The sequence below is a fragment of the Martes martes genome (genome assembly GCF_963455335.1).
Source record: "Martes martes genome assembly, chromosome: 7".
Classification (NCBI taxonomy): domain Eukaryota; kingdom Metazoa; phylum Chordata; class Mammalia; order Carnivora; family Mustelidae; genus Martes; species Martes martes.
The window spans coordinates 24908079-24935524 of NC_137894.1; the positions used below are offsets into that span (position 1 = coordinate 24908079).

General features: G+C 40.6%; 1 protein-coding gene across 1 annotated transcript in view; it reads left to right on the forward strand.

The window, feature by feature from the left end:
• GABRA5 (gamma-aminobutyric acid type A receptor subunit alpha5) overlaps positions 1-27446 on the forward strand; it is an 83309-nt gene that overhangs the window by 47187 nt on the left and 8676 nt on the right. Inside the window, exons 5-7 of the mRNA XM_080808836.1 lie at positions 47-129; positions 23229-23372; positions 26425-26577. Coding sequence (XP_080664962.1) covers positions 47-129; positions 23229-23372; positions 26425-26577 — 380 coding nt within the window. The remainder of the gene's footprint in view (positions 1-46; positions 130-23228; positions 23373-26424; positions 26578-27446) is intronic.

Sequence of the window (27446 nt, forward strand, 5' to 3'; positions counted from 1 at the left end):
CCAGAATTGGCGAGTTATTTAAAGATCTTCATCTCTTACTTTTCAGCCTGACCATCTCCGCAGAGTGCCCAATGCAACTTGAGGATTTCCCGATGGATGCCCATGCTTGCCCTCTGAAATTTGGCAGCTGTAAGTTATTTTCACAAGTAAGAACCATGGATATACTTTCGGGGTTATTTCCACATTCATTCAGAATTTAGGTTCCGTGTGTGAATAAGCACAATGTGTGGCAGTCTGCTTGAGAAGCCTGGAATGTTGCAGATGACTTACACCTCTGTCCTTGTCCGCAGCCTCATCCTTACTTCTGAAATGTTGGAAGGCAGGGTTAGAACCAAACTGTCCCCTTCTTTCTTTATGCTATCCATTTGTGCTTAAGTTATGTGAAGTTTTCATTTTTGAAATCAGAAGAATGTGCTCTTTGAGGCTGAGCTTCAGGCTTGTATTAATGTACTACAATTTTTATAACTGATGAACCAGTATTGTTACATTATCATTAATTAAGGTCCATAATTTATGTTAGGGTTCACTCTTGTGTTGTATATTAGATAGGTTTTGGTAAGTGTATAGTGACATGTATACACCATTATATTATCCTACTAAGTGGTTTCACTGCCCTTAGAACCTTTTGTGCTCCGCGGATTCACCCTCCCTTCCATCAGGACCTAAAAACTACTGATCTTTTGTATCCATAGTTTTTCCTCTTCCAGAATGTCATATAATTGGAATCGTATAGTATGCAACCTTGTCAAATTACCACTTTTACTTCGTAATATGTATTTATGGTTTCTCCATGCCTTTCATGGTGGAAAAACTTATTTCCTTTTAGTCCTGATTACTAGTCCATTATTCGGTTATACCATAATTTATCCATTCACTTGCTGAAGGACATCTTGTCATATCCTTGTGACATATGATACTGAATAGCTTCTCTTTTTTTTAATTAAGTTCAATTAGCCAACATATAGTACATCATTAGTTTTTGATATAGCGTTCAACAATTCATTAGTTGCACATAATACCAAGATCACGTGCCCTCCTTAGTACCCATCACCGGCTACCCAATCCCCCCACCCACCTCAATTTTTTTCCTAGAGTCCAGAGTCTCTCATGGTTTGTCTCCCTCTCTTGAGTTCTTCCCATTCAAATTTCCCTCCCTTATCCTGTGGTCCTCTGCACTATTCCTTATATTCCACATATGAGTGGAAACACATGATAATTGTCTTTCTACAACTGACTTATTTCACTTAGCATAATCCCCTGCAGTCCCATCCATGTTGATGCAAATGGTAGGTATTCATCCTTTCTGATGGATGAGCAATATTCCGTTGTATGTATGAACCACATCTTCCTTATGCATTCATCCAGTTGAAGGACATCTTGACTTCTTCCACAGTTAAATTACTGAATAGCTTTTCATATGTTTATTTGCTCACTGTTCATGGTATTTTGGTGAGGTGTGTGTTCAGGGCATTTGTCCATTTTTAATCTGCTTGTTCATGTTCTTATTGTTTAATTTCAAGAGTTCTTTGTATATTTTCTGTACCCGTTCTTTATAAGATATGTGTCTTGCAAATATTTTCTCCAAGTCTTAACTTACCTTCTCATTTTCTTGACAATGTCTTTCATATAGCAGGCGTTTACAATTTTAATGAAGTCTAGCTTATGAATTACTTCTTTAATGGATCATGTCTCTGAGGTATATAAAAATAAGGTTATCTATATTTTCTTCTGTGTCATCATCTAGGAGTTTTATAGTTTTACATTTTACACATAGATCTGTGATCTATTTTGAGTTAATTTTTTGTGAAGATACAAGGTCTCTTTCTAGATCCTCTTTTTTTCTTTTTTTTCAATTTGCATGTGGGTGTGTAGTTGTTTCAGCACCATTTGTTGAAAAGACTATCTTTAATCTATTGTATTGCCTTTGTTCCTTTGTCAAAGATGAGTTGACTTGGTTTGTGTGGGCCTATTTTTGAGCTTTCTAATCCATTCCATTGGTGTGTTTGCCTACTCTTTTGCCAATACTACCCTGTCCTGAGTACTATAACTTTTTTTTTTGAATACTATAACATTTTTTAAAGAATATTTTTATTTATTTATTTGAGATAGAGTGAGAGTGAAAGGGCGGGGAGCACGACTGGGGGAGGGGCAGAGGGAGAGAAAGAAGCAGGCTCTCCACTGGGCAGGGAGCCCAACTCAGGGCTTGATCCCAGGACCCCAGGATCATGACCTGAGCCAAAGGCAGACACTTAACTGACTGAGCCACCCAGGCGCCCCAAGACATGAAGAAAACTTAAAGCTATATTGCTAAGGGAAAGAAACCTATCTGAAAGGGCTACATACTGTGTAATTCCAACTACATAACATTCTGGAAAAAGTAAAACTATGGGGACAGTAAAAAAGATCAGTGATTGCCAAGAGTAAGGGAGGGGAAGAGGGACCACAGAGGATTTTTTTAGGGCAGTAAAAATTATTCTGTGAATACTATAACATTTTATACTCAGTCTTGAAGTTGGGTAGTGTCAGTTCTCTGGCTTTGCTCTTCTCCAATATTATGCTGGCTATTCTTTTGCCCCTCCACATAAACTTTAGAGTCAGTTTGCTAATATCCACAAGATAACTTGCTGGGATTTTTATTGTTATTGCATTCAATCTATAGATCAAGTAGGGAAGAACTGACATCTTGACATAATTTAAGCCTCCTGTTCATGAACATGAAATAACTCCATTTGTTTAGTTCTTTGATTTCTTTCATTAAAGTTTTGTACTTTTCTTTTTATAAACCAGATTACCTTGGCCCAAAACCAAAGATATTGCAAAAATGACAAAACTTTGGATCAGTATCCCTCATGTATAGAGACCTAAAAAATAGTCCTTAACAAAGTACTAGTACATTGGATTCAATAAAATGAATAATACACTATGACCAAAACCAAGTAGTTTATTCTAGAGATGCAAGACTGAGTTATAATCCACTATTTTTTTTCACTATTTTAACATTCTAAACAAGAAAACCAACATAATAGGGGTGACTGGGTGGGTCAGTCGATTAAGTATCCGACCTTTGGTTTCAGCTCACATCATGCTGTCAGGATTGTGAGATCAAGCCTCGTCTCAGGCTCTGCACTGGGTATGGAGCCTGCTTGGGATTCTCTCTCTCCTCCCCCTCTACCCCACCCTGCTCACACACTCTCTCTGTAAAAAAAATAAAATCTTTTAAAAAAAGGAAAAAAGAAAACTAACATAGTGATATCAATTGATGCAGGGAAAACATTCTCAGAAAACTAATAGTAGAAGAGACATTCCCGAATTTGATAAACAAACAAATTTGATAAACAAACAAATGAATTTGATAAACAAACAACCACAATGAAAAACTATAATTATAATATTATACTTAATGTAAAAAAAAAAAAAGACTGAATAGTTTCCTAAGACTGAGAATAAGATATTGATGTCTGCTTTCACCATTTTTACTCAACATAAGGAAATTCTAGCCTTTGTAGTAAGACACGTAAGGGAAATAAAAGTGTACAGATTAGAAAAAGAAGAAAAACAGTTTTTTTTCTTGTTAATCTTTGTATCTTTTATTTGCTTGTCGTGTCTTATTGCATTAATTAGGACTTCCAATTTCTTGCCTGGTTGTTTTACACCAGTTCTTGAGGAAGAGGTATTAAAATCTCCAAATATAATTGTGCATTTGTGTATTTCCACTTTCAGTTCAATCAGTTTTTGCTTTACATATTTTTCAGCAGATATTTGGTAAATATACATTTGGGATTGCTAGGGCTTCTTGGTGGATTTGCATAATATTCTTCTCTGTCTCTGGTATTTTTCTTTGTTTTGAAGTCAGCCTGATATCTACAGAGCCATTCTTGCTTTCTTTTTGAATAATGTTTGAATGATATTTATTTTTTTTCTTAATTAACTCTCAACACTTATATATCATTATGTGAAAATAAGTCTCTTGTAGATGGCATATAGCTAGGTTAGATTTTTAAATTAACTTTGTCAATCTATGTCTTTTAATTGGTGTATTTTCATCATTTACATATAAAGTATCTATTGATATGTTAGTGCTTGGGTCTGCCATTTGTTTATCTTTTGTTCTCTATTTTTTTCATTTCCCTATAATCTTTTTTCTGTCTCCCTGTTGGTTAACTGGATAATTATTATGATTAATTATTGTATTATTATTAAATTTTATTTACTTACAGTATTTTTTCTATACAGTTTTTCCTCAACTCATAAAGGGATTACATCTTGATAAACTCATTATAAGTTGTAAGTTGAAAATATTGTAGGTTGAAAACGCATTTATTATACCTAATCTATAGAAGATTATACCTTAACCTAGCTTACCTTAAATGTGCTCAGAATACTTACGTTAGCTGACAGTTGGACTATATCATCTAACATAAAGCCTCTTTTATTATAAAGTGTTGAATATCTCATGCAATTTATTGAATATTACACAAAAATGGGAAACAGAATGGTTGCATGGGCATAGTATGGTTGTAAATGTGTCAGTTGTTTACCTTTGTGATCATGAGGTCGATTGGGAGCTGTGGCTCAGTGCCACAGCCCAGAACCACATATTGCTAGCCTGGGAAAAGATCACAATTCAAAATTTGAAGTGTGATTGATACAAAGGGTATATTGTTTTTGTAGCAACGTGATGAAAAGTCGTTAAGTCAAACTATCTTAAATTGGAAACTGTCTATGTGTATTTTTTGTATAGCTTTTTAGTTGTTGCTATAGTTGTTTACATACAGTTGACTCTTGGACAGTATGACGGAGGTACCAACTTCCTACACAGTTGAAAATTCATGTATAACTTTTGACTCCCCAAAACTTATTTACTAATAGTCTACTGTTGACTGGAAGCTTTACCAATAACCTAGTCAATTTACACATATTTTGTATGCTATACGTATACAGATATACTGTATGCTATATATACTGTATGCTATAGGTATACATACATACTGTATTCTTATATACATATATACTGTATTCATAATACATATATTATTATATATTATATATTATATATACACATATATGTATTATACATATAATATGTATATGTATGTACATGTATTTTACATAATACACATATACTGTATTCTTATAATAAAGTAAGCCAGGGGAAAGAAAATGTTATTAAGAAAATCATAAAGAAGAGAAAATATATTACAGTATTGTACTATACTTATAAAAAAAAACCATGTATTAGTGGACCTGCATGTTCATACCCATGTTGTTTAAGGGTCAACTGTATACATAACTTATCATTTAACTAGATCAAATGAAAAATAAAAACCTTACCTCCCTTTTATGTGCTTATCTTCCCAGAATTATAATACAGTTGCCTAAAGATGTTCTTTTTGTACATCTAGAACCATATCAGAGTGCTGTAGTTTTTATTTGAACTATCAAACTTAGTTTTACAAACTCAAGACAAGAAGGAAAATTCTATTATATTTACTCATATTTTTACTTACTGTGTTCTTTTTTTAAGTGTTTCAAGATTTCTTTAAAACTAAGTTATTTTATAATAAAATACTAATAAAAATTTAATAATAAAATAAAAATAATAACATGATAAAATATTTTAAAATAAAACTTATTTTATAACTCCTTAGCAAACTTCCATTAGCCATTTTTTAGGATAGACTAAATTGGCTTTGCTCCATTGATTGTCAAAGATCAGTTGACTTGGTTTGTGTGGTTCTATTTTTTAGCTTTCTAATCTGTTCCATTGGTGTTTTTGCCTGTTTTGCCAATACTACTCTGTCCTGAGTACTATAACTCAAGCAATAAATTCTCTTTGTTTTCCTTCATCTGAAAATTTTTGATTTTCCCCTTCATACCTGATGGATACTTTCATCAGATATATTCTATTCTGATGGTTCTTTGACACTTGAAAAATGTGTTGCTTTATTCTTGCTTTCTTGCTTACTGGTACCATTCAAATCATTTTTCCCTTATAGGTAAGATACTGTTTTTCTTTGGTTGCTTTCAAGATTTTTTTCTTTGCCTTTAGTTTTCAGAGGTTCAACTATGGTGTGTATTGGTGTAGATTTCTTTGAGTTTATCCTGCTTGGGCCTTGCTAAGCATCTTGAATCTAGATTTTTGCCAAATTTAAAAGTTTGAGCAATTATTTTTGAATACTTTTTCTGCCCCAGCCTCTTTCTCTTCTCTTTTCCTAAATCCAATGTCATGAATATTAGATCTTTTGTTGTTGTTGTTGTTATACCCCCATAAGTTTTGAAGCTCTTTTCATTTTCTTGGGTTCTCTCCATTTTTCATATTTCTGTTCTTTACTTTCTGTTATTTTATCTTTGAGTTTACTAATTCTTTCCCTTTTCCCCTCCATCCTGCTTATGAATTCATGTATTGAGCTTTGTATTATGTTTTTTGTATTTTTCAGTTCTGTCAAATTTAATTTGTCTGTTAACTTGACTGGGTCATGACATGCCCAGGAATTTGGTCGAGCATTACTCTGGGTGATGTCTGTTAGGATGATTTTGGATAAATTAATAGATTGAGTGAAGCAGATTGCCTTTCCCAATGTGGGTGGGACACATTCAATTAGTTGAAGTCCTGAACAGAACAAACAGGTTGACCTTCCTATTACAAAGGGAAACTTCTCTTATCTGACCACCTTGATCAGGACCATTGGTCTTTTCCTTCTTTGGATTCAAAGTGAAACATCAGCCCTGGCCAGCCCGTTCTGAGACTGGTACTACACCATCAGCTTTCCTGCGTCTTCAGCTTGCTGACTACAGGACTTCTCAGGATCCATTTTCACATGAACCAATTCCTCACAATAAGCTTTTTTTAAAGATTTTATTTATTTATTTGTCAGAGAGAGAGAGAGAGAGTGAGCACTGGCAGACAGAGGCAGAGGGAGAAGCAGGCTCCCCGCTGAGCAAGGAGCCGGATGTGGGACTTGATCCCAGGACGCTGGGATCATGACCTGAGCCGAAGGCAGCTGCTTAACCAACTGAGCCACTCAGGCGTCCCACAATAAGCTTTTTTTAAAAAAAGAATATCACCTATGTTCTATTGGTTCTATTTCTCTGGAGACTAATACATATATTGGTTCTGAGAAGTGGGTGCTGCTGTTACAAATACTTAAAAATGTGGATGTTTCCTAAAAAAAGTAAAATAAAATGTGTAAGTGTCATTAGAACTGGATAATGGGTAGAGAGGCTGGAGAGTATTGTGATGCAAGATAGAAAAAGCCAACATTGCTTAAAGGGACTTGGTGATTCTGGTGAAAGATGAGAAGGGGAAAGGAGAGCTGGAGAGAAAGTCTTCATCTTCATAGGGAATCCGTAAATAATCATGGACAGAATGCTGGTAGACATGGCTCTTCTGGTGAAGTCTCAGTAGAAATGAGCGACAAGTTACAGGAAACTGGAAGAAAGGCCATCCTTGTTATAAATTGACTAAATTGTGTCCAGAGCAGTTGGCTGAATTTTGTTCTAGTGTTTCATGGAAGGTAGAACTTGTGAGCAATAAAATTGGGTATTTAGTCAAGATTTCTAAGCAAAGTGTTGAGTTCCTCATCATTGCTCATCATAAAATATGAAAAGCAAGGGATGGATTTGAGAAGGAATTATTAAGGAATTAAGGAATTATTAAGCCAAAAAGAATGAGAATTTAAAGATTTAGAAAATCTTTAGCCTGCCCTATTCTGAAAAACAAGGAAGCTTGTTATGGAGAAAACACCAATGGCGTGAGTAGACAATGGCTTCATAAAATTGACGCCCATGATGTTGATTGGCTGCCTCAGCAGAAACCAGAAAGAGTGACTCCAAAGGCAATTCAGAGATCATAAGGGCTGCTGGTACCATCACAGGCCTCAGTTTCAAAGGGCAGAACTGCCAACCATCAGAATTGTGTGGACAGAGTCCTTGCAAAGAACCTTGACAGCAGCACCTCAAGAGCAGTGGGGTGAAGCTGCCACCCTACTGGGCCTGGATGGCAGACCATTGAACCACAGAGGAAGATTCTCAGGCTTTAGGAATATTCCTTGCTAGGTTTGGGATTTGCATGGGACCCATCACCCTTTTCCTTCTGATTTCTTGTTTGTAATGGGAATGTCTATCTTCTGCCTGCCCTGCCATTGTGTTTTAGAAGCACATAATTTTTTTGGTTTGACAAGTTTACAGCTGAAGAATTTTGCCTCAGGATGAATTGAATCTTACCCAATATCTAAAGCCCAAAGTCTTAGATATTGGAGCTGATGCTGTTATTAGTTAAGATTTTGATGCTATTGAGGTGGAATGGAAATATTCTGCATGCGAGAAGGACATGAATTTGAGGGGGGCAGTGTCAAAGTGCTATGTTCTGAATTGTGTCTCCCCCACACATTACTATGTTGAAACCCTAATCCACAATGTTACTGTGTTTGGAGACAGAGCACAATTAAATGACAAACACGTAACACAGACAGAGATTAAGATTAAGCGAAGTCATAAGGATGGAACCCTAATCCAATAGGATCGGTGCCCTTAGAAGAAGAGGAAGAGAGAGAAATCTTTTTTCTGCAAACACATGCAATGAGGAAAAGCCACGTCAACATATGGCAGAAAGGCAGCCATTTGCAAGCCAGGAAGAGAACTCTCACCAGAAACAAATTTGCGGGCACCTTGGTCTTGGACTTCCCAATCTCCAGATCTGTGAGAAAATAAATCTTGCTAATTTAACCACCCAGACTATGCTGCTTTGTCATGGTAGCCCAAGCAGACCAACATAACTTATAAAACTTCTGTTCGGTCTTTCCTTATCTCCTCTATTTCTTTACAGAGACCTTATAGTTTCTCATTTGTTTCAAGCATATTTGTAATTGGTCATTGCAGCATTTTATGATAGCTGCTTCAAAAATTCTTTGTCAGGTAATCCTAGTATCTCTCATATTTGTTTTGGTATGTATTGATTTTTTTAATTCAGTTTGATCTTCCTGGTTGTTGGTATGATAAATAATTTTCTGTTGGAACCTGGAAATTTTGTGTATTGTATTATGAGACTCTTATTCAAGTCTCCTGTTTTTAAACCCTGCTCTAGCAGGGAAGGTTGCAGCATAGCCTCATTACTGCCAGAAGTGGGTAGAAGTCCAGGTTCTGCACTCAACACCCATGACACAGGGTATATGGGGCTCTTTATTCCTGCTGGGCAGGTGCAGAATTTCCAGCTGTATACCGGACCTCCACAGACACCGAATGAGGTAGGGTGCTTCACTAGCATTGTGCAGTAGAAGAATTCTCAATTTTTACTAATTCTCTGCTGACACAGCTCCAGCAAGGAGCAGGAGGGACCTGCTACTGCTGGATTAATGTGGACCTCTGGGCTCCCCACATGGCTGCCAGCACACTATAAAGAATGGGTGTTATTACTGCCTCGCCGGAGTGAAGGTGCTGGTTCCCTTTTCTCTGATGCCACTGCATTGGTGGGTTGGGCATCTGGTGAGACTGGAAGTCTAGGACCTCCACTTTCTTCTTGGTCAGGCAGGACTGCAATTTTTCTGTGGTGTTTGACTGGACGTCTCTAGTTACTGTCTAAAAGTTTTCTGTCTTGATAGGCTGACCCTTTCCTGGTCCTTGGGCTAGAGAGAGTACAGGCTTACGGTGGTGGTGTTACTGTACTTTGTCTATGCCTTATGTGTTTCTGGGTTGCTAAGCTTCTTGGGCTCCCCGTCTGAGATGTACGAGGTAAGAATAAAACCATAGAACTCACTATTGGGTCATCTCTTGGGTCCCAAGACCCCAAGACTTGTCTGCTTATTCTTTCTACCTATAGATTCTTCCTATATTTTATGTCATATACAGGCTTTCTAGCTGTATTTAATGGGGGGAATAGGGAAAAACACATCTCCATTTTCCTGGAAGCAGAAGTCCCCTTACATGTGTTTTTATTTTTCTTGATACTTCCTAGGGTTTGCTGAACCTTGGAATATATAAATTGGTCTTTCATCACATTTGAGGAATTTGATGGACAGAAACCACTGTTTCTTCTAATATTTTTCTGTTTCATCTTCCTTTTTTCCATATGGAGTTTTAGTTATATTCATTTTTTTAAATTTTATTTATTTATTTGACACAGAGAGAGAGAGATCACAAGTAGGCAGAGAGGCAGGCAGAGAGAGAGGGGGAAGCAGGCTCCCTGCTAAGCAGAGAGCCTGATGCGGGACTCAATCCCAGGATGCTGAGATCATGACCTGAGCTGAAGGCAGAGGCTTAACCCACTGAGCCACCCAGGCGCCCTAATTATATTCATTTTTTAAAGAATTGTTTTCTTTCTGTATTCTTTATATTGGATAATTTACATCAGACTGTCTTCAAGTTCATGATTTTTTTTTAAAAAATTATTTATTTATTTATTTATTTTTTATGACACAGAGAGCACAAGAGAGAGAATACAAGGGGAAAGATGCAGAGGGAGAAGCAGACTCCCTGCTGAGCAGGGACCCTGATGCAGGTCTCAATCCCAGGACCCTGGGATCAGATCATGACCTGAGCTGAAAGCAGATGTGTAACCGACTGAGCAATCCAGGCTCCCCCAAGTTCACTGACTTTTATGTCATCTTCAATATGCTGCTTAATTCATACAGTAAATTTTTTATTTATTATCTTTGTCAGTTTTAGAATTTGTATATGGTTCTTTTAAATAGTTTCAATGTCTGCTCAACTTACTCTTGGTTTTTCATTACGGAACATTACATTTTTTCCCTTTACACTCTTAAGCATAGCCATTTAAGCTGCTTTAAAAATCCTTGTGTGCTAAATCCAGGATTTAAATCCTCTTGGGGTCATTCCACATTGATCATTTTTTCTCTTAAGTGTGGATCTGTTTTTTTCCTGTTTCTCTTACATTTAATATTTTGAATTCATTCCTGGATATTTCAGTGTTATATTGAAGAGACTGGGTCTGTTAAACTTAGAGTATCACTTTCTTTTTAGCTAATTAACTTGACCAAAGGAGAACTCCAAACTCTTTGCTGCAGTAGGCAACAGCTGACATCGTCAGGTGGTTCCTCTACCTTAGTTGGGCTGACAGGATTATGCTCTAGGAATGCATAATTCAGGGGTAAGTGTTGATAGTGTAGAGTTCACATACATCCATTACATCAAGTTTGGGGCTCCTCTGTAGCTCTTTTTCTTTCTAGGATTTTACACCTCATTTTTCAGATGCACTATTTTGATAGCTCTAGACTCTTTCTTTAGGTTCTTTAAACCCGTAAGACCAAGGGATATAGGTAAGCTTTCGTCACCTCACAGCTCTGACTCAAAGGTTTTTAACTAAAAAGGCATTCCCTTCATCCAAGTGGCAACTCCCTCCAGTTTCTTCCTGTTTGTTCTCTCCAAGGTCTTCAGGGAGTTGGTTCTCTTTTACATGGTGTCCAGAGCTAAGAGCTATTACCTGATTAACAGACACTGCCGGGAGAATTTCATTTGACTCCAGAGGTTTCCTTTCGTATTGCTTCTATCATTTCAAAGAGAGGTTTGGAATTAGGAGAGGTGACTGGGTGTGTTGAGCCAAAAGTTTAGGTTGAATGGAAATAATATATATATTTTTTCAAACTATGAACCTTCAATGCCATGGAAAAATTAAACATATATTTACTGAGGGGAAGCAGTATAAGGGAAGGAAGCTTTCAGTGGGATTTATTTAAGTCGTTTGTTGCCATGGGGTAACTGTGCACACCAGTGCTTGACAAGACTTCAAAAGATCCCTACAGCATCTTATTTGGGAATCCCTGATTCATGTCCCTGAAGGGAAATGAATTGTGCATGTCCCCAAGAGGAAAACGAGCTGTATGACTTAAAATTATACCCTCTTTGCATATGAAAATTATGCTCTTGATTTGATCAAAGGCAAAACACTGAAAGTGAAATTATCATTTTTTTCATCATTAAATAAGTTCAAGTTAATGTGATGTTTAAATATAATGACAATGATAAGCAGGACAGGCAGTACAAAAGCAATTTTTGGTGAAAGAAAATATATGACCCTCTAAATCCTTCTTCACTAAATTTTCTCATATTCAACAGCCAACCAGCTGCAGTTAAGTCATTTATTACATTCAAAGATAAAATACACATCTGATAGGATCTCATCACTTCTACAATCAGTTGCACCAAATGAGATCAATTAGTGTATGTATATGTGTATGTGTGTGTGTATACACATATCATTTGAACTCAGTAGAAAGCCTAAAATCAATATAAACACTTCTTGAACTCAGTGGAGATTTTGAACTCTCATGCTAAATTTCTTTTTTATCTGCCTGATATTTTGAAGATTGGTTTTAGATGCTGGTTGTATCTTTATATCTGCTGTTAATATCATTATTATAATATACAAAGCAATTGGAAGGATTTTTTTTTTTAAGATTTTATTTATCTGAGAGAGAGAGAGATAGCAAGACAGAGCATGAGGGTGGTGGCAGGGAGAAGGAGAAGCAGCCTCCTCACCCAGCAGAGAGCATGATGTGGGGCTTGATCCCAGGACCCCAGGACCATGACCTGAGCCAAGGGCAGATGCTTAACCAACTGAGCCACCCAGTTACCCCGGAAGGATTTTGATTTTCTTAATACATCATGGTTATATACAGTTGTCCAAGGGCTAGAAAACTGCAGAAATTTCACCTTTCTTCAGCTTATATGGTTTCAGCACAGGGCAAAATAATTTTAAGAGAAGAAATGCTATTTAAGTTTTTTTTCCTACTTATCTTTCATCTTTTTGATTTACTAAAAATAGCTGCTTGGCCAAGTAGTTCACTTATACCATGGGCATCTAAGCATGATGCAGAGGCTAAATGTGATAGTATAATGAGTTTCAAATTACCCAATCTAACAGTTCTCTGCTATTAGGAGACAAAGGAATGCAAATAGGTGTCATTATTCTAATGAGCCACATGCTCTGGCTTCTCTAATGCAGAACTGAATTAACAGACATTTCTGTTATTGCTATCTCTACTCTCAAGAATTGAAACAAATGTTGAAATTAGCCCTAGTTTACAGAGGGATGTTTTCTAGTCCATAAGGAAATTCCGAGAAGATAATGGCATGGCTTATATTTGGAAGCAAATGTTTAAATCAAGACTTTTATAAAAGAAAAAAAAACTTAATTTTTTTTGTTCATTTTATTTGCGGAATGATGCATTAAATAGTAGATTAAGTCATGAGACAACATCTGGATTCATGAAAATATATGCTAAATTAGATACAGATGCCTCTTTGGTAAACATCCAGTGGAGAGAATTTCACAAAATCAGGGTAAATCTCACTGTAGTGAGCTATTAGTTCATGCAAACATGTGGAATTATGACACTATTAACTGCATTCATCATTCCCAGCATGTAGCGACTCAGCATGAGTGTGGGTGATGTAGAACACAGATTTCAGAGTATCTAATGAGGGTAGTATAGTCTGAGGTCTTAGAAGCACTTTGAGGTTCTGTCTGTGTTGTGTCTGAGTTTAGATGCACTAGTAAGCCCTGGTTACTGTTTAACAGATACCCTGGCTGTGTTCTCCTTTCTGCTGCGTGCAGTTAAGAATTACAGAAGCATGAGTGGTGCTCTGCTCCCAGTGAATTGAAGGACACATTACATAATAAGATGAAATACTATTGTACAGCTGAAAGCCAGTTGGAATTCAGACAGGGAAACTCATCATGGGGATGACACTTTAACCTGGGAGGATTGGAGTAGAAGGCATAACTGAGATAAGGGCAAAGCGCAAAGGACGAGGGGTCGGTTAGTGGAGGGGATGAACACCTCCTCTGGGGAAATGACGGGATGGCCTTATGACTCAAATGTGAAAGTATGAAAATAGTAGGCAGACCGGGAAACTTTTGTGGAGCAAGGGGAGAATGTTCCGGACTCACTATTAGGGAGGTGACACCCAGAGCTAGGAATTAGCCTGAAGCAATAGAAATGCTGAGAGTTGAGAGCAGGGTGGTGGCCAGATGTGACAAGTGGATGTGAAGGATCAACGGATCAAGGATGACATTACGATTTTAGGACCACGTAACACAGGAAATCTGTTTTCTGTGAGGAAACTGAAAGTAATGAGAAGGGACTACCAGTTTCAAGGGTTAGAGAAGCTGATGGGTTTATGAGATAGTGGGAAACTACATGAAGGGATTTTTTCCTGTTACCTCTAGCCTTCTGCTCTGCTTCTCACTCCTTTCCAAAAGGGGAGGGTCTATTCTGCTGGGTGGCTGAGAGTCCTTAATCCCTCTTTCCTGATTTGTTCCCATTTAAATCCAAGAACACAAGAGAGTGCAGTGTTCTGACTCTCTTTCTGTCAGACCAGTCAAGCCATTGACTCCGAAATTTTACGGACTGGACTGTGGAGTGGTAAACTGGCATTTGACTGGCAAATCTCAACCTTCCTCTGGAATTCCTTTGGTAATAGGGCAGAAGTATTATCTGTCCATCTCCACCTGTAGATAGCTATCCTTATGTCTCAGTTGATTCTAGGCAAGGAAAAAAGCATGGCAAAGCCCCTCTTTTAACTTTTACCTGGTGATTGAAAGCAGGGATACTGGGTATCTAGTAGGTTGTTAGAGAGAATGTATGTGCATACATTCATATCTTACAAAGTTTGTAATCTAATTTGCAATCGATAGGTCAGGTGTTGACTTGGATCTCAGCTCAGAATACTGAGGTTTAGGGAGGTTGAGGATCCTGCAGAAGGTCCCCCAGGTGATGGGGAGTGAGATTTTCTGAGGCAGTTATTCTGCTCATTCCCATCTTCCATTTCAGAGAAGAGAGGAAGGCTGAGGACATGGCTGTCAGAGAAGTTAAATTCTGTATGTCTAGATTGCCAAATTCTGCTTTTTGGGTACAGCCTAATCTACATTTCTTCTATCATCATAGGCAATGAATGCACAGAGTAAAACAGATTTCCTACTTGGTTATTGGCAGTTCCTGGGTTCCCAGGTGCCTATGTAGCCTGGCAGATAAGGCTAAGCAGTGGTCTTCACACATTGGGTTTGCTTTTGATTGACAGAAAGTGAATTCAGGTAGAAAGATCTTTTCATAGAGCTGAATCTGACACACACCAAGAATCCTTCCCACTATATGGGTACATTCCTAATATTTATTAAGCACCTACTTTGTCAGGCATATGCTAAATAGTTGACATTGATGAATATACTTTGTCCTCACAGTACCTCTAGGAGATAGGAGTTATTTCCCCCAATCTACAGATGGGGAAATAGAGGTTTAAAGTTCATGCTGGTTGTTGAAGTTCAGAGTTGTGTCACCATATTTCTCTCATAGTTTGGCAAACACTCCTTGCTTTTGAAAGACCTTGTAAATAAAGATTAATCATGACATCACTACCTCCTCATCAGTATTTGTAAAGCTAGACCTTAGGAAAACAAAGTGTCAACCCAGGAGAAGGAGCCACTCAGGAAACTGTGATGAATTCCCCAGTCAGTTAAGAGTGAAAATATTTCAGAACTTCTTGCCTTGCTCTGCTGATATATGGTCAACAGGAGGTGAGCATTGTGTTTCTGGAGCTCTAAATCATGACAGATGATAACAGAACAAACCTGATTGCCTTATTTGCTATTGTGTCTGGCTAAGAGATTGAATGCCACACAGCTGACACAAAGGGGAGAATTGAGTGCTGCTAAATACCCAAGATGAAATGCACAGGACTGATCATTTATTCCACCCTTAGTTTGAGGAAGAGAGCAGAACTCACCAGTGCTGCACTATCATGCCAGAGGTCATACTGCCTCTTGTTGTTGTTACTGTTAATGCAATTAACGTTATCAATACCACATTTGATACTTACTAACAGTTTGAAAAGTAAGATGGTGTGAATTATTAGTATGTATTGTGACACTCATATATCACTTTGTGATTTTAAGTAACTTTTAAATTTTAAGTAAATTTTAATTTTAAATAATTTTTATTTTTATTTTAAGTAAATTTTAAATTTTAAGTAATTTTTTTAAATTTTAAGTAAATTTTGAGTAACGTTTATCTGGTTACAATTATTATTGTGTCCTTATTATAAGATAACTATTATAGACCCCCCACCCCCCACACACACCAACAATGGAGAAAGAGGCTTGTGTGTCCAGCAAGTCTGCAGGTATCAAAACCAGCCTTGTCCCCACCAGTGATCCCCGCAGCACAGACATGCTTCCCTGGTCAACATGCTGCTTAGCCTCAGGGCCCAAAGAGAGCCATCTGTAACTGTGTGCCATCTCCAATCTCCCCACAGAAAGTGATGTCCAGCACTGCAGTCAGGAGACCAGATGGGGGGGGGGGGTTCTGTGCCTTCCATAGGCCTGCTCCAGTCTCCACACCTACCTCCATGGCTCCACCACCCCAGGACTCACATCTGCATCCTCGCTTCCTCACTCAGCCTCCCTCCAGGTCACCAGAGGGGACTTGTGCCCCCTAGACCTCTGTCACTTTCCAGAATGCTCCATGTGTCCTGATGTCCTTTCTCTCCTGACTCTTTGTCCTTTGCTTCCTTTCCCTTCTCTCTTGAGCAGATCAGGCACCAAGTAGACAACTCCACGAGGGAAACATTGTTTCCTGTTTCCCGTACTCTTTGTAGATACCATCTGTGTTCCCAGATGTTCTTAACTCTCAGCACTGACCCTGATGACTCTGACCTGCTACCTTGGGATTTGAGCTCGCTTATGAGCTTCGGGATTCACATTTTCCAACCTACTCATATTTCCCAAGGGTTGAGGTGGGGGTGGGGAGACCCTTCTCTTGACCAGAGTTAAGACTCACAACTCCCTTGTGGATTGGGAAATGGAATGAGGAGGTATTAATGGGACATCTGCAGCCCTCCTCACTGGACATATGCCACAGGGAGGGTGCGGGGAGACAGCTTCCCAGTATGAGACAGATGGGCTGGGGATAAGATGCAGGACAGGACAATAGAAATGGAAGCTGCCTGAGTCGTTCTGGGGGCAGTGAGAAGCCAAGGGATCCTACCTCATCAACATCTACTGTCTGTTCCACACTCACAGCCTTGGCAAGAATCCAGCAGGGTGCTCTGTTCAAGTCCATGTCTGAGTGCCACAGCTCTTAAATATTCAGGGTCCTATAGCATTTACATAGTAGGAAGGAGATAAAATCTCACTGTTATTTATATGGAACTCAGGGCATCTTCACAGTCTTGGCATATGCACAGTGGTGCCTATGACCAGACATTTGGAAACCAGCTTGCTAAGGGACAGGGCATCATCAGCCCCTATATACATTCTCAGTGCCCAGAGCCACCCATCTCCTCAGCAGAGAAGGGAAATTACAGCAGAAAGCACTTGTGTCAGGGGAACTCCAAAGCTGCCCATGTGAAAAATACACTTCTATATTACTTAAAACTTAAAAATAGAAGGTCATGTTAAAAACAAAACAAAACAAAAGAATACCACTCAACATTTACCTGCAACGTGAGTTAAGTCTAGCATCCATTTTTCATCAGTTGCTATGATGGTCTCTTTACTCCCATTTCATATCATTTATATGCAGATAAATCTCAGAATTATATCAGTAATTCTCATGGTTCTGCCCCAACCTTGCTTAGCAACTTTCTGACAAGTTGGCCTATCATTTGACCTTTGCTCAGGGATAGGGAGCACTGGTATTGGAAAAGACTAAGTATCACACATCTATGGGGAGAAAATCTAGCAAAAGATAGAGAATGGTATAACCTTATTGATTCCCAGCTTATCAACAGTGATGCTGTCAGCTAGGAATGTTGGGCACTTGCCTGGCCATATTATTCATAGTGATGTTTCTCTGAGCAGAGCCAGTGCCCTGGTGGAGTCAGCCCTGTGTTTCTCCTGATGATTGCAAGATGCACCTCAGCAACAACCATTAGGGAACTTTGAAAAAACATGTATTATTCACTGAAAGATACACTGCATGCCCGGGACCACAGGTAGAGAGAGGGAAAGAGAGAGCACAGACCTAGGGTCTTTTTATTGGGGACTAGGTTGGGGTGATGAGGGTTTGGCAGTTTCACTCTTTATTACTGCCAAATTTAAAACATAAGAGCAAGAATTAGGGCACAGGAAAGGAAAAGTGGGTGACTCCAGTGGCCAGCTATCTAGGTCACCCCAGGCTTTCTAAAAGGGGAACCTCATGGGTGGGGTGGCCTCGCTCTTTATTTAGTTGTGGAGCTGGCAGCGTGGTCAAGAGGATGTCTTTGAAGGGAGTGTCTCGGAAATCAAAAGCTGAACTTCAGGTGCTCGTAGGGGCTCCTGGGTGCCGCAGTCATTAAGCATCTGCCCAGGGTCCTGGGACTGAGCCCCGCGTTGGCCTCCCTGCTCAGCGGGAAGCCTGTTTCTCCCTCTCTCACTACCCCTGCTTGTGTTCTTTCTCTCGCGGTCTCTCTGTCAAATAAATAGATAAAATCTTTTAAAAAATCGGGTGCTTATATTACAATCAAAAAAGCTCATTGTCAGTCACTTTCACTACGAAGACCTAAATGTGTGGAGCGATACTTCATGTCCATGGTGAAAAAGATATGATTCCAGAAGATGTCCTGTCTTCCCCGGTACAATCTATAATAATATAGATCCAGTTCGGTTCCAATATAAATCTCATCAGAGTATTTTTAGGAAAGTTGATTCCGACATGCATCTGGGTGAGCATAGGACCAACAATAGCTGGGGCCCCCTGAAGAAGAAAAGATGAGGACCTGACCCTTCCAGCTCTTGGCGTCTTCTGAACGGTACAGAAAAAGGGAGCGGAGCAGAAGATCCAGCAGAGAGAAGACCCGTGGATGACAGAAACCTCACTTGGTGGAGCAAAGTCTGCAAATGAGCAGGTGGGAGAGACAGCTTGATGCGGTCAGGGGCAACACAGAAAACCACATGGAGAAAATGCCACTGGATACCTTAAATACAATCAACTCCCGGTGATTAAGGCCCTAAGGGTGAAGGACAATGCATTAAAACTTTGATTATGCACATGTAATCTATAGTGTGACCTCAGAACAGGGAGGGCCTCTGAAATAAGATGCAGAGAGATGAAAAGATGGATAAATTAGACTAAAATTAATGTCTTTCAGAAAAGAAAATAAAAGCCAATGATAGAGTGAAATAGCCACAAATGTGAAGATCTGTGTAACCCGTAGCACAAAATGTATCAGAATATATAAAGGAAACATGAATCCAATGGGTAAAAACATGAACATGTAAAGCAGAATATGAAAAATAATTTCACAAAGAAAACATAGCAAAGCCGGAAAGAAAAAAAAAAGGGGGGAGGAGGGGAGAAAGCTTCGTTTAATGACTTCTGGCCGGAAAGTAAAACTACAAAGCAAACAAGGCAGTGATTATCATAAAATTCAGTTACCACCTTGTAGGGAGGAGGGGAGCTTCCAGTGAGTCATGCACAGAGGGTCTTGAAGCTTCTGCTGTGTGTTTCACCATACATGCTGATTTCATTATTTTTGAACTGTTATAGGTACTCTACTGCACATAAATGAAGAATAAAGGTAGTGATCTACATTAGCAAAGAAACATCCGCACTTTTTAGTAGAACTCTTGGTCGTTCCAGAGACCATTCTCCTGGCTTCTCTCTGTTAAGATCTCTGATCTAAGTGGGTAGTTTTGCTGGTTCAGCCGAACAGCGGCAGGGGTCCTTCACGGTGCAGTGAGCTAGCCCCTCCTGGTGGAGAATTGCAGGGCATGCTGTCCTACTTAGGGAGGCCTCCCCTACCAGCAGCAGCAGCAGACCTTTGCAGCTCTTCCCTCGTCTCCTGTGACATCTACAGATTCTTCACCTGGGAGGGTGCATGGTTCCTTTCACCCTAGAGTGAGGGTCGTTCTCTGTTTAAGTAGCTGGGAGCAAAGCATACAGCTTTGTTCAAAAGGTGTCAGAGTGGTTGGGTGTGGCATCTGTTCGTACTCATGGACTTGATGATGGGACAGGTGTGTTGGTTTACTTCCAGAGACCTCAGGAGACAGCTGGAACAAATAAGCCTGTCAGTTCCTCAAACCCAGCCGCTCTTGCTGAGGTGGCCAGATTCTTCTAGGTCCTGGGGCCACTCCTGAGCCATCAACTGAAGCCTGTGACACAGGCCTCCCGGACAGGACATTCCCTGTGCCCTCCCACGGCAGTGCCTGCTGTTCCAGTGGCTTTGCTGTTCTCCCCTCAGCTTCTCAGACTCCAGACCCTGCAGCACCCTAGGAAGGCATGCCCCACCCTTTCTTTTTCTCCACCAGCACCCCTCAGGAGATCTCACCAGCCTGTGCTTCAGTTGACATCTATATCCTGGTGATGGGAGAAGTCACATCCTCATCCGGGACCATTCCCATGATCTAACTTGTACAACTGTCCACTCAGCATCCCCAAGGAAAGCCCTCAAAGGCCTCAACTCTGACATATAGGCACCTGCATTGTTCCCCTTTCACTGGATGCCATGTCCTTCCAGAATCTCTGCCATCCTCCCACATGCAAATGACCTGTCCAGATGCCCAGGCTGGCCACCTTCTCCCTCTCACAGCTCACATGATTTGTTAGCGCCTGGACGACCCTTTCCTTTAACATGGATCCCTAGTTTCTCCTCTTTGTACCCTTGCCCACCACGATCATCTTCCACCTAGATTATTTTAATATTGTCGTAGGCAGTCTCCCATTTCTGTCTGGTTCCCACCTCTGTTCTATTCTCCCATCTCAGCCAGATGGATCCTTTTATTTTTTTTAATCTCTAGATAAATTAACAAGTTTATTCACTAAATGTTCATCAAGTTTTATGAAAATTATAAAAATTTTATGAAAGTTATAAATTGTTCATTATTTTCTATTAAGGAATGTAAGAAAAAATTCTAGAAATAAATATATGTTCAGGTGCCACCCAACTGACTCTAGTTAAGCAGAATGAAGAGTATAAAATCTATGCCAAAGTTAAACAAAATCATCATGAATTCCATATCCCTCAATATTTGATATTTTCAAGGACAAAAATAAAATAAAAATGTCTATAAAATAAGATGTCTTTATTTCTTAATTTCTCTTTCTGCTGCTTCACTGTTGGTGTATAGAAATGCCACAGATTTCTGTACATTGATTTTGTATCCCATGACTTTACTGAATTCAAATTATCAGCCCTAGCAGTTTTTTTGGTGGAGTCTTTCAGATACTCTATATAGAGTATCATGTCATCTGTGAATAGTACAAGTTTTACTCCTTCCTTGCTGCTTTGGAGGTCTTGTATTTCTTTTTGTTGTCTGATTGCTGTAGCTAGGACTTTCAACACTGCGTTAAATAACAGTGGTTCATTACAGTTTCTTCTTTCACCTTATGCTTAAAGTTAAATAAAAATTATGTTGTTAGAACCTACAGTTTAAAGTTATAGAATCTTAGTAACATTTGGCTCAACTAATTAGTTAAGCCAGATGGATCCTTTTAAAGCATGTTACAATATGTCTGTGTCTTCTGACTAGCTCAGAGCAAAAGTCAAAGGCCTAAAAATGGCCTTGAGGCACTGTTTTTTAAAAAGATTTTATTTATTTATTTTCCAGAGAGAGAACATAAACAGGGGAGAGCGGCAGGCAGAGGAAGAAGCAGGCTCCCTGCTGAGCAGGGAGCCCAATGCGGGACCCAATCCCAGGACCCTGAGATCATGACCTGAGCCAAAGGCAGACACTTAACCAATTGAGCCACCCAGGTGGCCCAAAGCACTGTTTTATCTGGTCTTTTCCTCTGCCCCCTGCCTGGCTTTTCTCCAGGCATTGCAGACACGCTCCTGCCTCAGGACCTTTGTAGCACCCATTCCTCGGATGCTCTTCCTCCTGACAGCCACGTGGCCAGCCCCTGCACACTTCTTGGGTCTCCTAAATTAGGCCTTCCCAGACAATGCCATTTAAAATTGTGCCTCTTCCTTTTCATAGCTTGTAGTTATCTATAGCATTAACACACCTGTTACATGTTTTATGTGTATTTGTCTCCCTCGTCCCTTCTCTGTTCTTCATCTACCTGTCCTAGTTTTCTGTTGCTCTATGACAGTTATCACACACTTAGCATTGTAAAGCCATACATATGTAACTAACCTTATTATGGTAATTGTTTCACAATTCATAGATACATCAAGTCTCTACATTGTATACCTTGAGCTTACATACTGTTGCATGCCATTCATATGTCAATAAAGCTTGGGAAAAGAAAAAAAAGAAAATAATATCTTTATTTTCTTAGAGTCCTATAAGCCAGAATATAGTGTGTTTGCCTGAGATCTCTGTGCTGGGTCCCACTGGCCAGAGTTATAGTGTTGGCAGGGCTGCGTTTCTTTCTGGGGGGTGAATCTACTTCTAGCTTCATTCAGGTTGTTGGTAGGATTCAGTTCTGTATGGCTGTAGGTTTGAAGTCCCTGTTTCCTGCCAGCTGTCACGGGGGTAGTCATTCTCAGCCTTTAGAAGCTGCTCACATTCCATGTCCCCCTCCTCCATCTTTGAAGCCAACAGTGATGGTCAAGTATTTTCTTCATGCTTCAGATTTCTCTGAGCTGGGTCTCTGACTGGCTCCAGCTGGAGAAAGTTCTCTGTTTTTGAGGGCTCAAGTGATTATATTGGGTGTACTGGAATAATCCAGGATAATCTTCTGATTTAAAGGCCTCTAGCCTTAACTCCATCTGTACAGTGCCATATACCATATAAGGTAACATTCATAGACGTGATACCAGGGGGAGGAAGTCTTACCTACCATGCCACCCTTCCATCAGAATAGCATTGGGCAACGGGACAATAAGTACCAGTTGCAAAGTGGAATCTTTATCATAACTAATGCTCTCAGGTGCTGCTCATGTGCTCAATGCATTAGTGCGTTATGGAGCTTGTATCGTGACAGCAGGAACCCCAAGAAGTTGCTGCTGTTACTGCCCCATTTTACAGATGGAAAAGATGAGGCACAGAGCATAGGTGACTTTCCCAAGACCACAGAGCTGGGAAAGCCCCCAGCGCTATGGTCTCAGCCCATGCAATAGTGTACACTACAGAGAAAATACATGCTAGGAAGCACCAGGCACTGATTGCTGACCACCCAGATTTTTAGGAATGAAAAACACCTAAACAGTGGTGACATCTGCCCTGGTCTGACCACCAGGACCTTTAACCTTGACCTTCCAGTCATCTCTCTTGCTACGTTTATAAACATCTTTGGTTGTGCAGGCTGAAAATAATCCCTTGTTTTTATACCACCTTCTGCTCACCCCCCATACAGATGCATATCCTAATTCTGAAGTTGTCTATGTCTGGACTAATGGCACCACTAAGTCGGTGGTGGTGGCAGAAGATGGCTCCAGGCTGAACCAGTACCACTTGATGGGGCAGACCGTGGGCACCGAGAACATCAGCACCAGCACAGGTGAGACCAAGTGCATGCAGAATGACAAACCCTGGGAGAACTCGGTGCTCCTGTGGTATGTTGGTGGGGAGGATTCCCCTCAGGCTCACCTCAGTTCTACTTAGCAATCTGGGGCATGGCTGTTGCTGTGCAGTGCTGGCCACAAGGACCCCTCCAATTCAGGTCCCAGTTCCTGCAGTGGCCTACAGAGGCACCAGCTGCAGTGACTGGCAGTATTGAGGGCCATGGGAGGTGTAATCTCAGGTGTGTTTGCCTTCATGTGAGCACACCCCTGTGATTGCATGTTCTGCCTGGAGGATGCATGAACCTGCTTATATAACAGAGCTCCTGCTTCAAGCACTGAGACACAGTGGCAGTAGTAGTCTCTGCAGGAAAGGTAGACAGCTTCCTGCAGGTACTCCTGTTTACCTGCTCCCCTACATGCTGTTCTGAACATTTCTAAGATTTCCCAGGGGTTGAATTTTGCACAACAGCAGCATAGAAACAGCCGAGGCCTCACCAAGAAGGAAGGGGCTCTCACTCTCACATGCATAGGGCTGGGCTGAGTACCACAGGCCCAGTACAGCCTGGCTTCACCTGACACAAAACGGGTGAGGTGTCCAAAAGAACAGAGTGGGTTCTACTTTCTGCACTTGAAAGGTGTGTCCCCGGTTGACTCCTGGCCACAGGAGGCCCAGCCTTAGCAATAGGCGGCTTGGCTGTTAGCAGAAGAGGAGATTCCACGGCCTCAGAAAGTCTCCAGTGCAGAGAAGAAAAGTGTAGCAGGGATGGAGTGGGTCCTGTAGCAGGGATGAGTTGCAAGCCCAGAAGGTACCCTGGTCAGCATCACTCTTTGTTAGCACTGCCAAACCTCAGAGCTGGCAGGAAGCGCATGCTGCTTCTACATACAGGCTCCCAGATCCTACCCACAGGCCTTATTGCTGGGCATCCCAGGGAGAGGGAAGAGAGCCTGGCAAGACTGGGAGGGTGGCAGCCTAATTTTATGGGAACAAGTGAAAAGGTGGTGTAGCAGATGTGTGGGGTAAAGAATTGCCATGCTAATGGAGGATGCTACAGTCGGAATTGTTTCATATAGTATAAATGGGGTTTCTGCCTCTATTTCTGTTCTAAAAAGATGGTCTTTCTAAAAAACATTATTTGATATTGCTACTTTCAACTCAAAAGTAAAACAAATGGGTGGGGCGAAGGGATGAGGAAAATGGGTGAAGGCGAGTGGAAAATAACTTGCTATTAAGGAATGAGTAAGTCACGGGAATAAAAGGCACAGCATAAGGAGTATAATCAATGATACTGTTTAGGGATGTATTGGGACAGATGGTAGCTCCATTTGTGGCACATACAGCATAATGCATAAACTTGTTGAATCACTATGTTGCACATCCAAAACTAGTGTCACATTGTGTGTCAACTGTACTCAAATTAAAACAAAACAAAACAAAACAGAATGAAAAGAACAATAATAAAAGCATTATAAGTAAGAGAGTAATCGCAAACCCTACTGCAGAGAAATAGAATGCCATTTCCCCTCCTCAGATGTCAAGGAGAGGCAAAATTGAATCATTATAAAGATCCAGTCCTTGCTATTAAACATATCTCATCCTTCTCCTCTTTGTTGCTGCTTCTTTCTGCTGTGATGGAGCCCACTCAGCCACTCTCCTCGGCTCTGACCTGCCTTGGAACTATGGGGACAGTGTGGCCTGCCTCTGTTGGCATGTCACAGGCACTCCTAAGGATTTTGGTCTCCTTTTCTGTAAGGGGGCAGATTTTGCTGCCTGTGATCTTAATGGTTCCCTCTGCCCATGACATCTGGCATGCCGTGAGAAAAGGCACGTAGGGACACATCCACAGCTGGCCGTGCTGAGCTCTGGGCTCTGATTCCAAAAGCAAGCATCGGAGCTTGTTATCTGGCTCAGATGTCCCAGTGCTCCACATTGGTCTCCAGCAGACCACCCCCCAAATAGACGGCTCCCACTGGGTCTGCTCTAGGGGAGGCCTCAAGCCCTTTCTCCCCACATTGCCTCCACCCAGCCACACCATCGACTCCTTACAATTCAGCCAAAGAACTCTTGTCCTCAGATCAGCTTAACTCTGCTTCTGCTTCTCAAAGCAGCCTTCCCATCTCCCCATCAGCAGTCCCAGAGATGAACGGTGCAGAACAGGAAATACTCGATAATATTGTAATAATGTTATATGGTGACCAATGATGGCTACACTTATCATGGTGAACATTGAGTAATGTACAGAATTGTCAAATCAATATGTTGTACACCTGTAACTTATATAACATTGTACATTAACTATACTTGAAAAAAAAATTATAGCACTGGAGATTCTCCAGCTGACAGCCATTCACACACCCTCCGACCACCGCCCGTCTCAGCTCCTTACCAGTTCACCATCAAGGCAGCATCATTCTCAGCAATGAACGGAAGGTCCCCGCTGGCCTCCCACACTGCCAGGCAGATCCAGAGAAGTCCCTGGGGCATCGCCAAGGAAATGCCCCAATCTCCCCGGTAGGTGGCGGGAAGGGGGGCTGCCAGGACCCGTGGCCTCCTCCAGCTGCAGTTGCCCACCCTCCACCTGGGTCTGGCAGGGAGCACGGAGGAGCGGGGTGGTCACCCCTAGCTTCTTCCAGCCTTCCCTCGCTGGGAAATAGGAAGACAATTTCTCCACCTGCAACAGGGCTCTGTGATGTCCTGAGTTATATCTGGAGAGGCTAAATCCTGAAATCCTGATGGCAGTAGCAGTGAGGGGGTGGGCGGAGAGTGGCACAGATTGTGACCAGGGATTAGGAAAACACACAAATCTGATTTTCCCCAGGAAAAACATCCACCAGTAAAGGCTCTTCAGAGGATGAGACTCAGAAGACTGACTTATAAAATGACAGTTAAGAAATCCCTGTGTCTTCCATTCTTTCGTTCACTCCAACAGTATGAACTAATAGTTTTCCCAGGGAAAGATGGAGAGAAGGACCACCTCTGGTCCAGGAGCAGGAAGGACAGGCAAGACTCTAGGACAGGTGGCTGTCCTGCATTAATTTGCTTATTTGCAGGGGAATACACAGTCATGACGGCTCATTTCCATCTGAAGAGGAAGATCGGTTACTTTGTCATCCAGACCTACCTTCCCTGCATAATGACCGTGATCTTGTCACAGGTGTCCTTTTGGCTGAACAGAGAATCGGTCCCTGCCAGGACAGTGTTTGGTGAGTGTCTCCAAGCCTGCACTGGTGTATTGGGACTGCTTCTGACTATCCCCAAACAGCAAAATCCTTTAAACTCCTAGTGATTACTGTCTATTCTGTGACCTGGAAAACAAACAGACCTATTAGTTCAGAATCCAGTGTTAAGGAGGACACGTATCGCATGGAGCACCGGGTGTTTTATGCAGACGATGAATCATGGAAAACTACATCAAAAACTAGTGATGTACTGTGTGGTGACTAACATAACACAGTTTAAAAAAAAAGAGAATTAAATGTTAAGGATTAGGAGTTAGGATGGGTCTCTAACAAGGGTTTATGAAATGATGTATGATCTATTTGATCATTGTTTCCATTTTGAAAAGCCTTTGTTGGTAGCCTTTTTTTTTTTTTAATTTGAAACTGCCAGCACTCTGTCTTATGTGAGATTTTGCTACAGTATTTTCATACTTCTTTTGTACTACTTTGTATGTTATCAGGCAGTTATCTTTGAAGCGTGCGGGCCTCTTTAAAATGAACTCCCAAGGGCATTCAATCCATCATATCTTATATGGTAATAATAAATCACATATCTATATATCATACACCATCGTATTTATGGTGTATATGATATGAATATGTGGACATTTGCATATTACATAATGCATATATATTATACACAGATATTCACATAGACTTATTTGCAGATACATATATATATGATAAGAATCTAGAACAACATCTTTTGACATCCCTAAGATGTGAGTTAGGGTTAGCAAGATCTAGTTCAAGGAGGTATCTCGGCAGAGCAGACATAGTTAAGCATTTAACTCTTACCCTGAAGCTCTGCTTCCTCACATCTGAGTTGCAATACTAAAGGTAGTTTTGCAGGT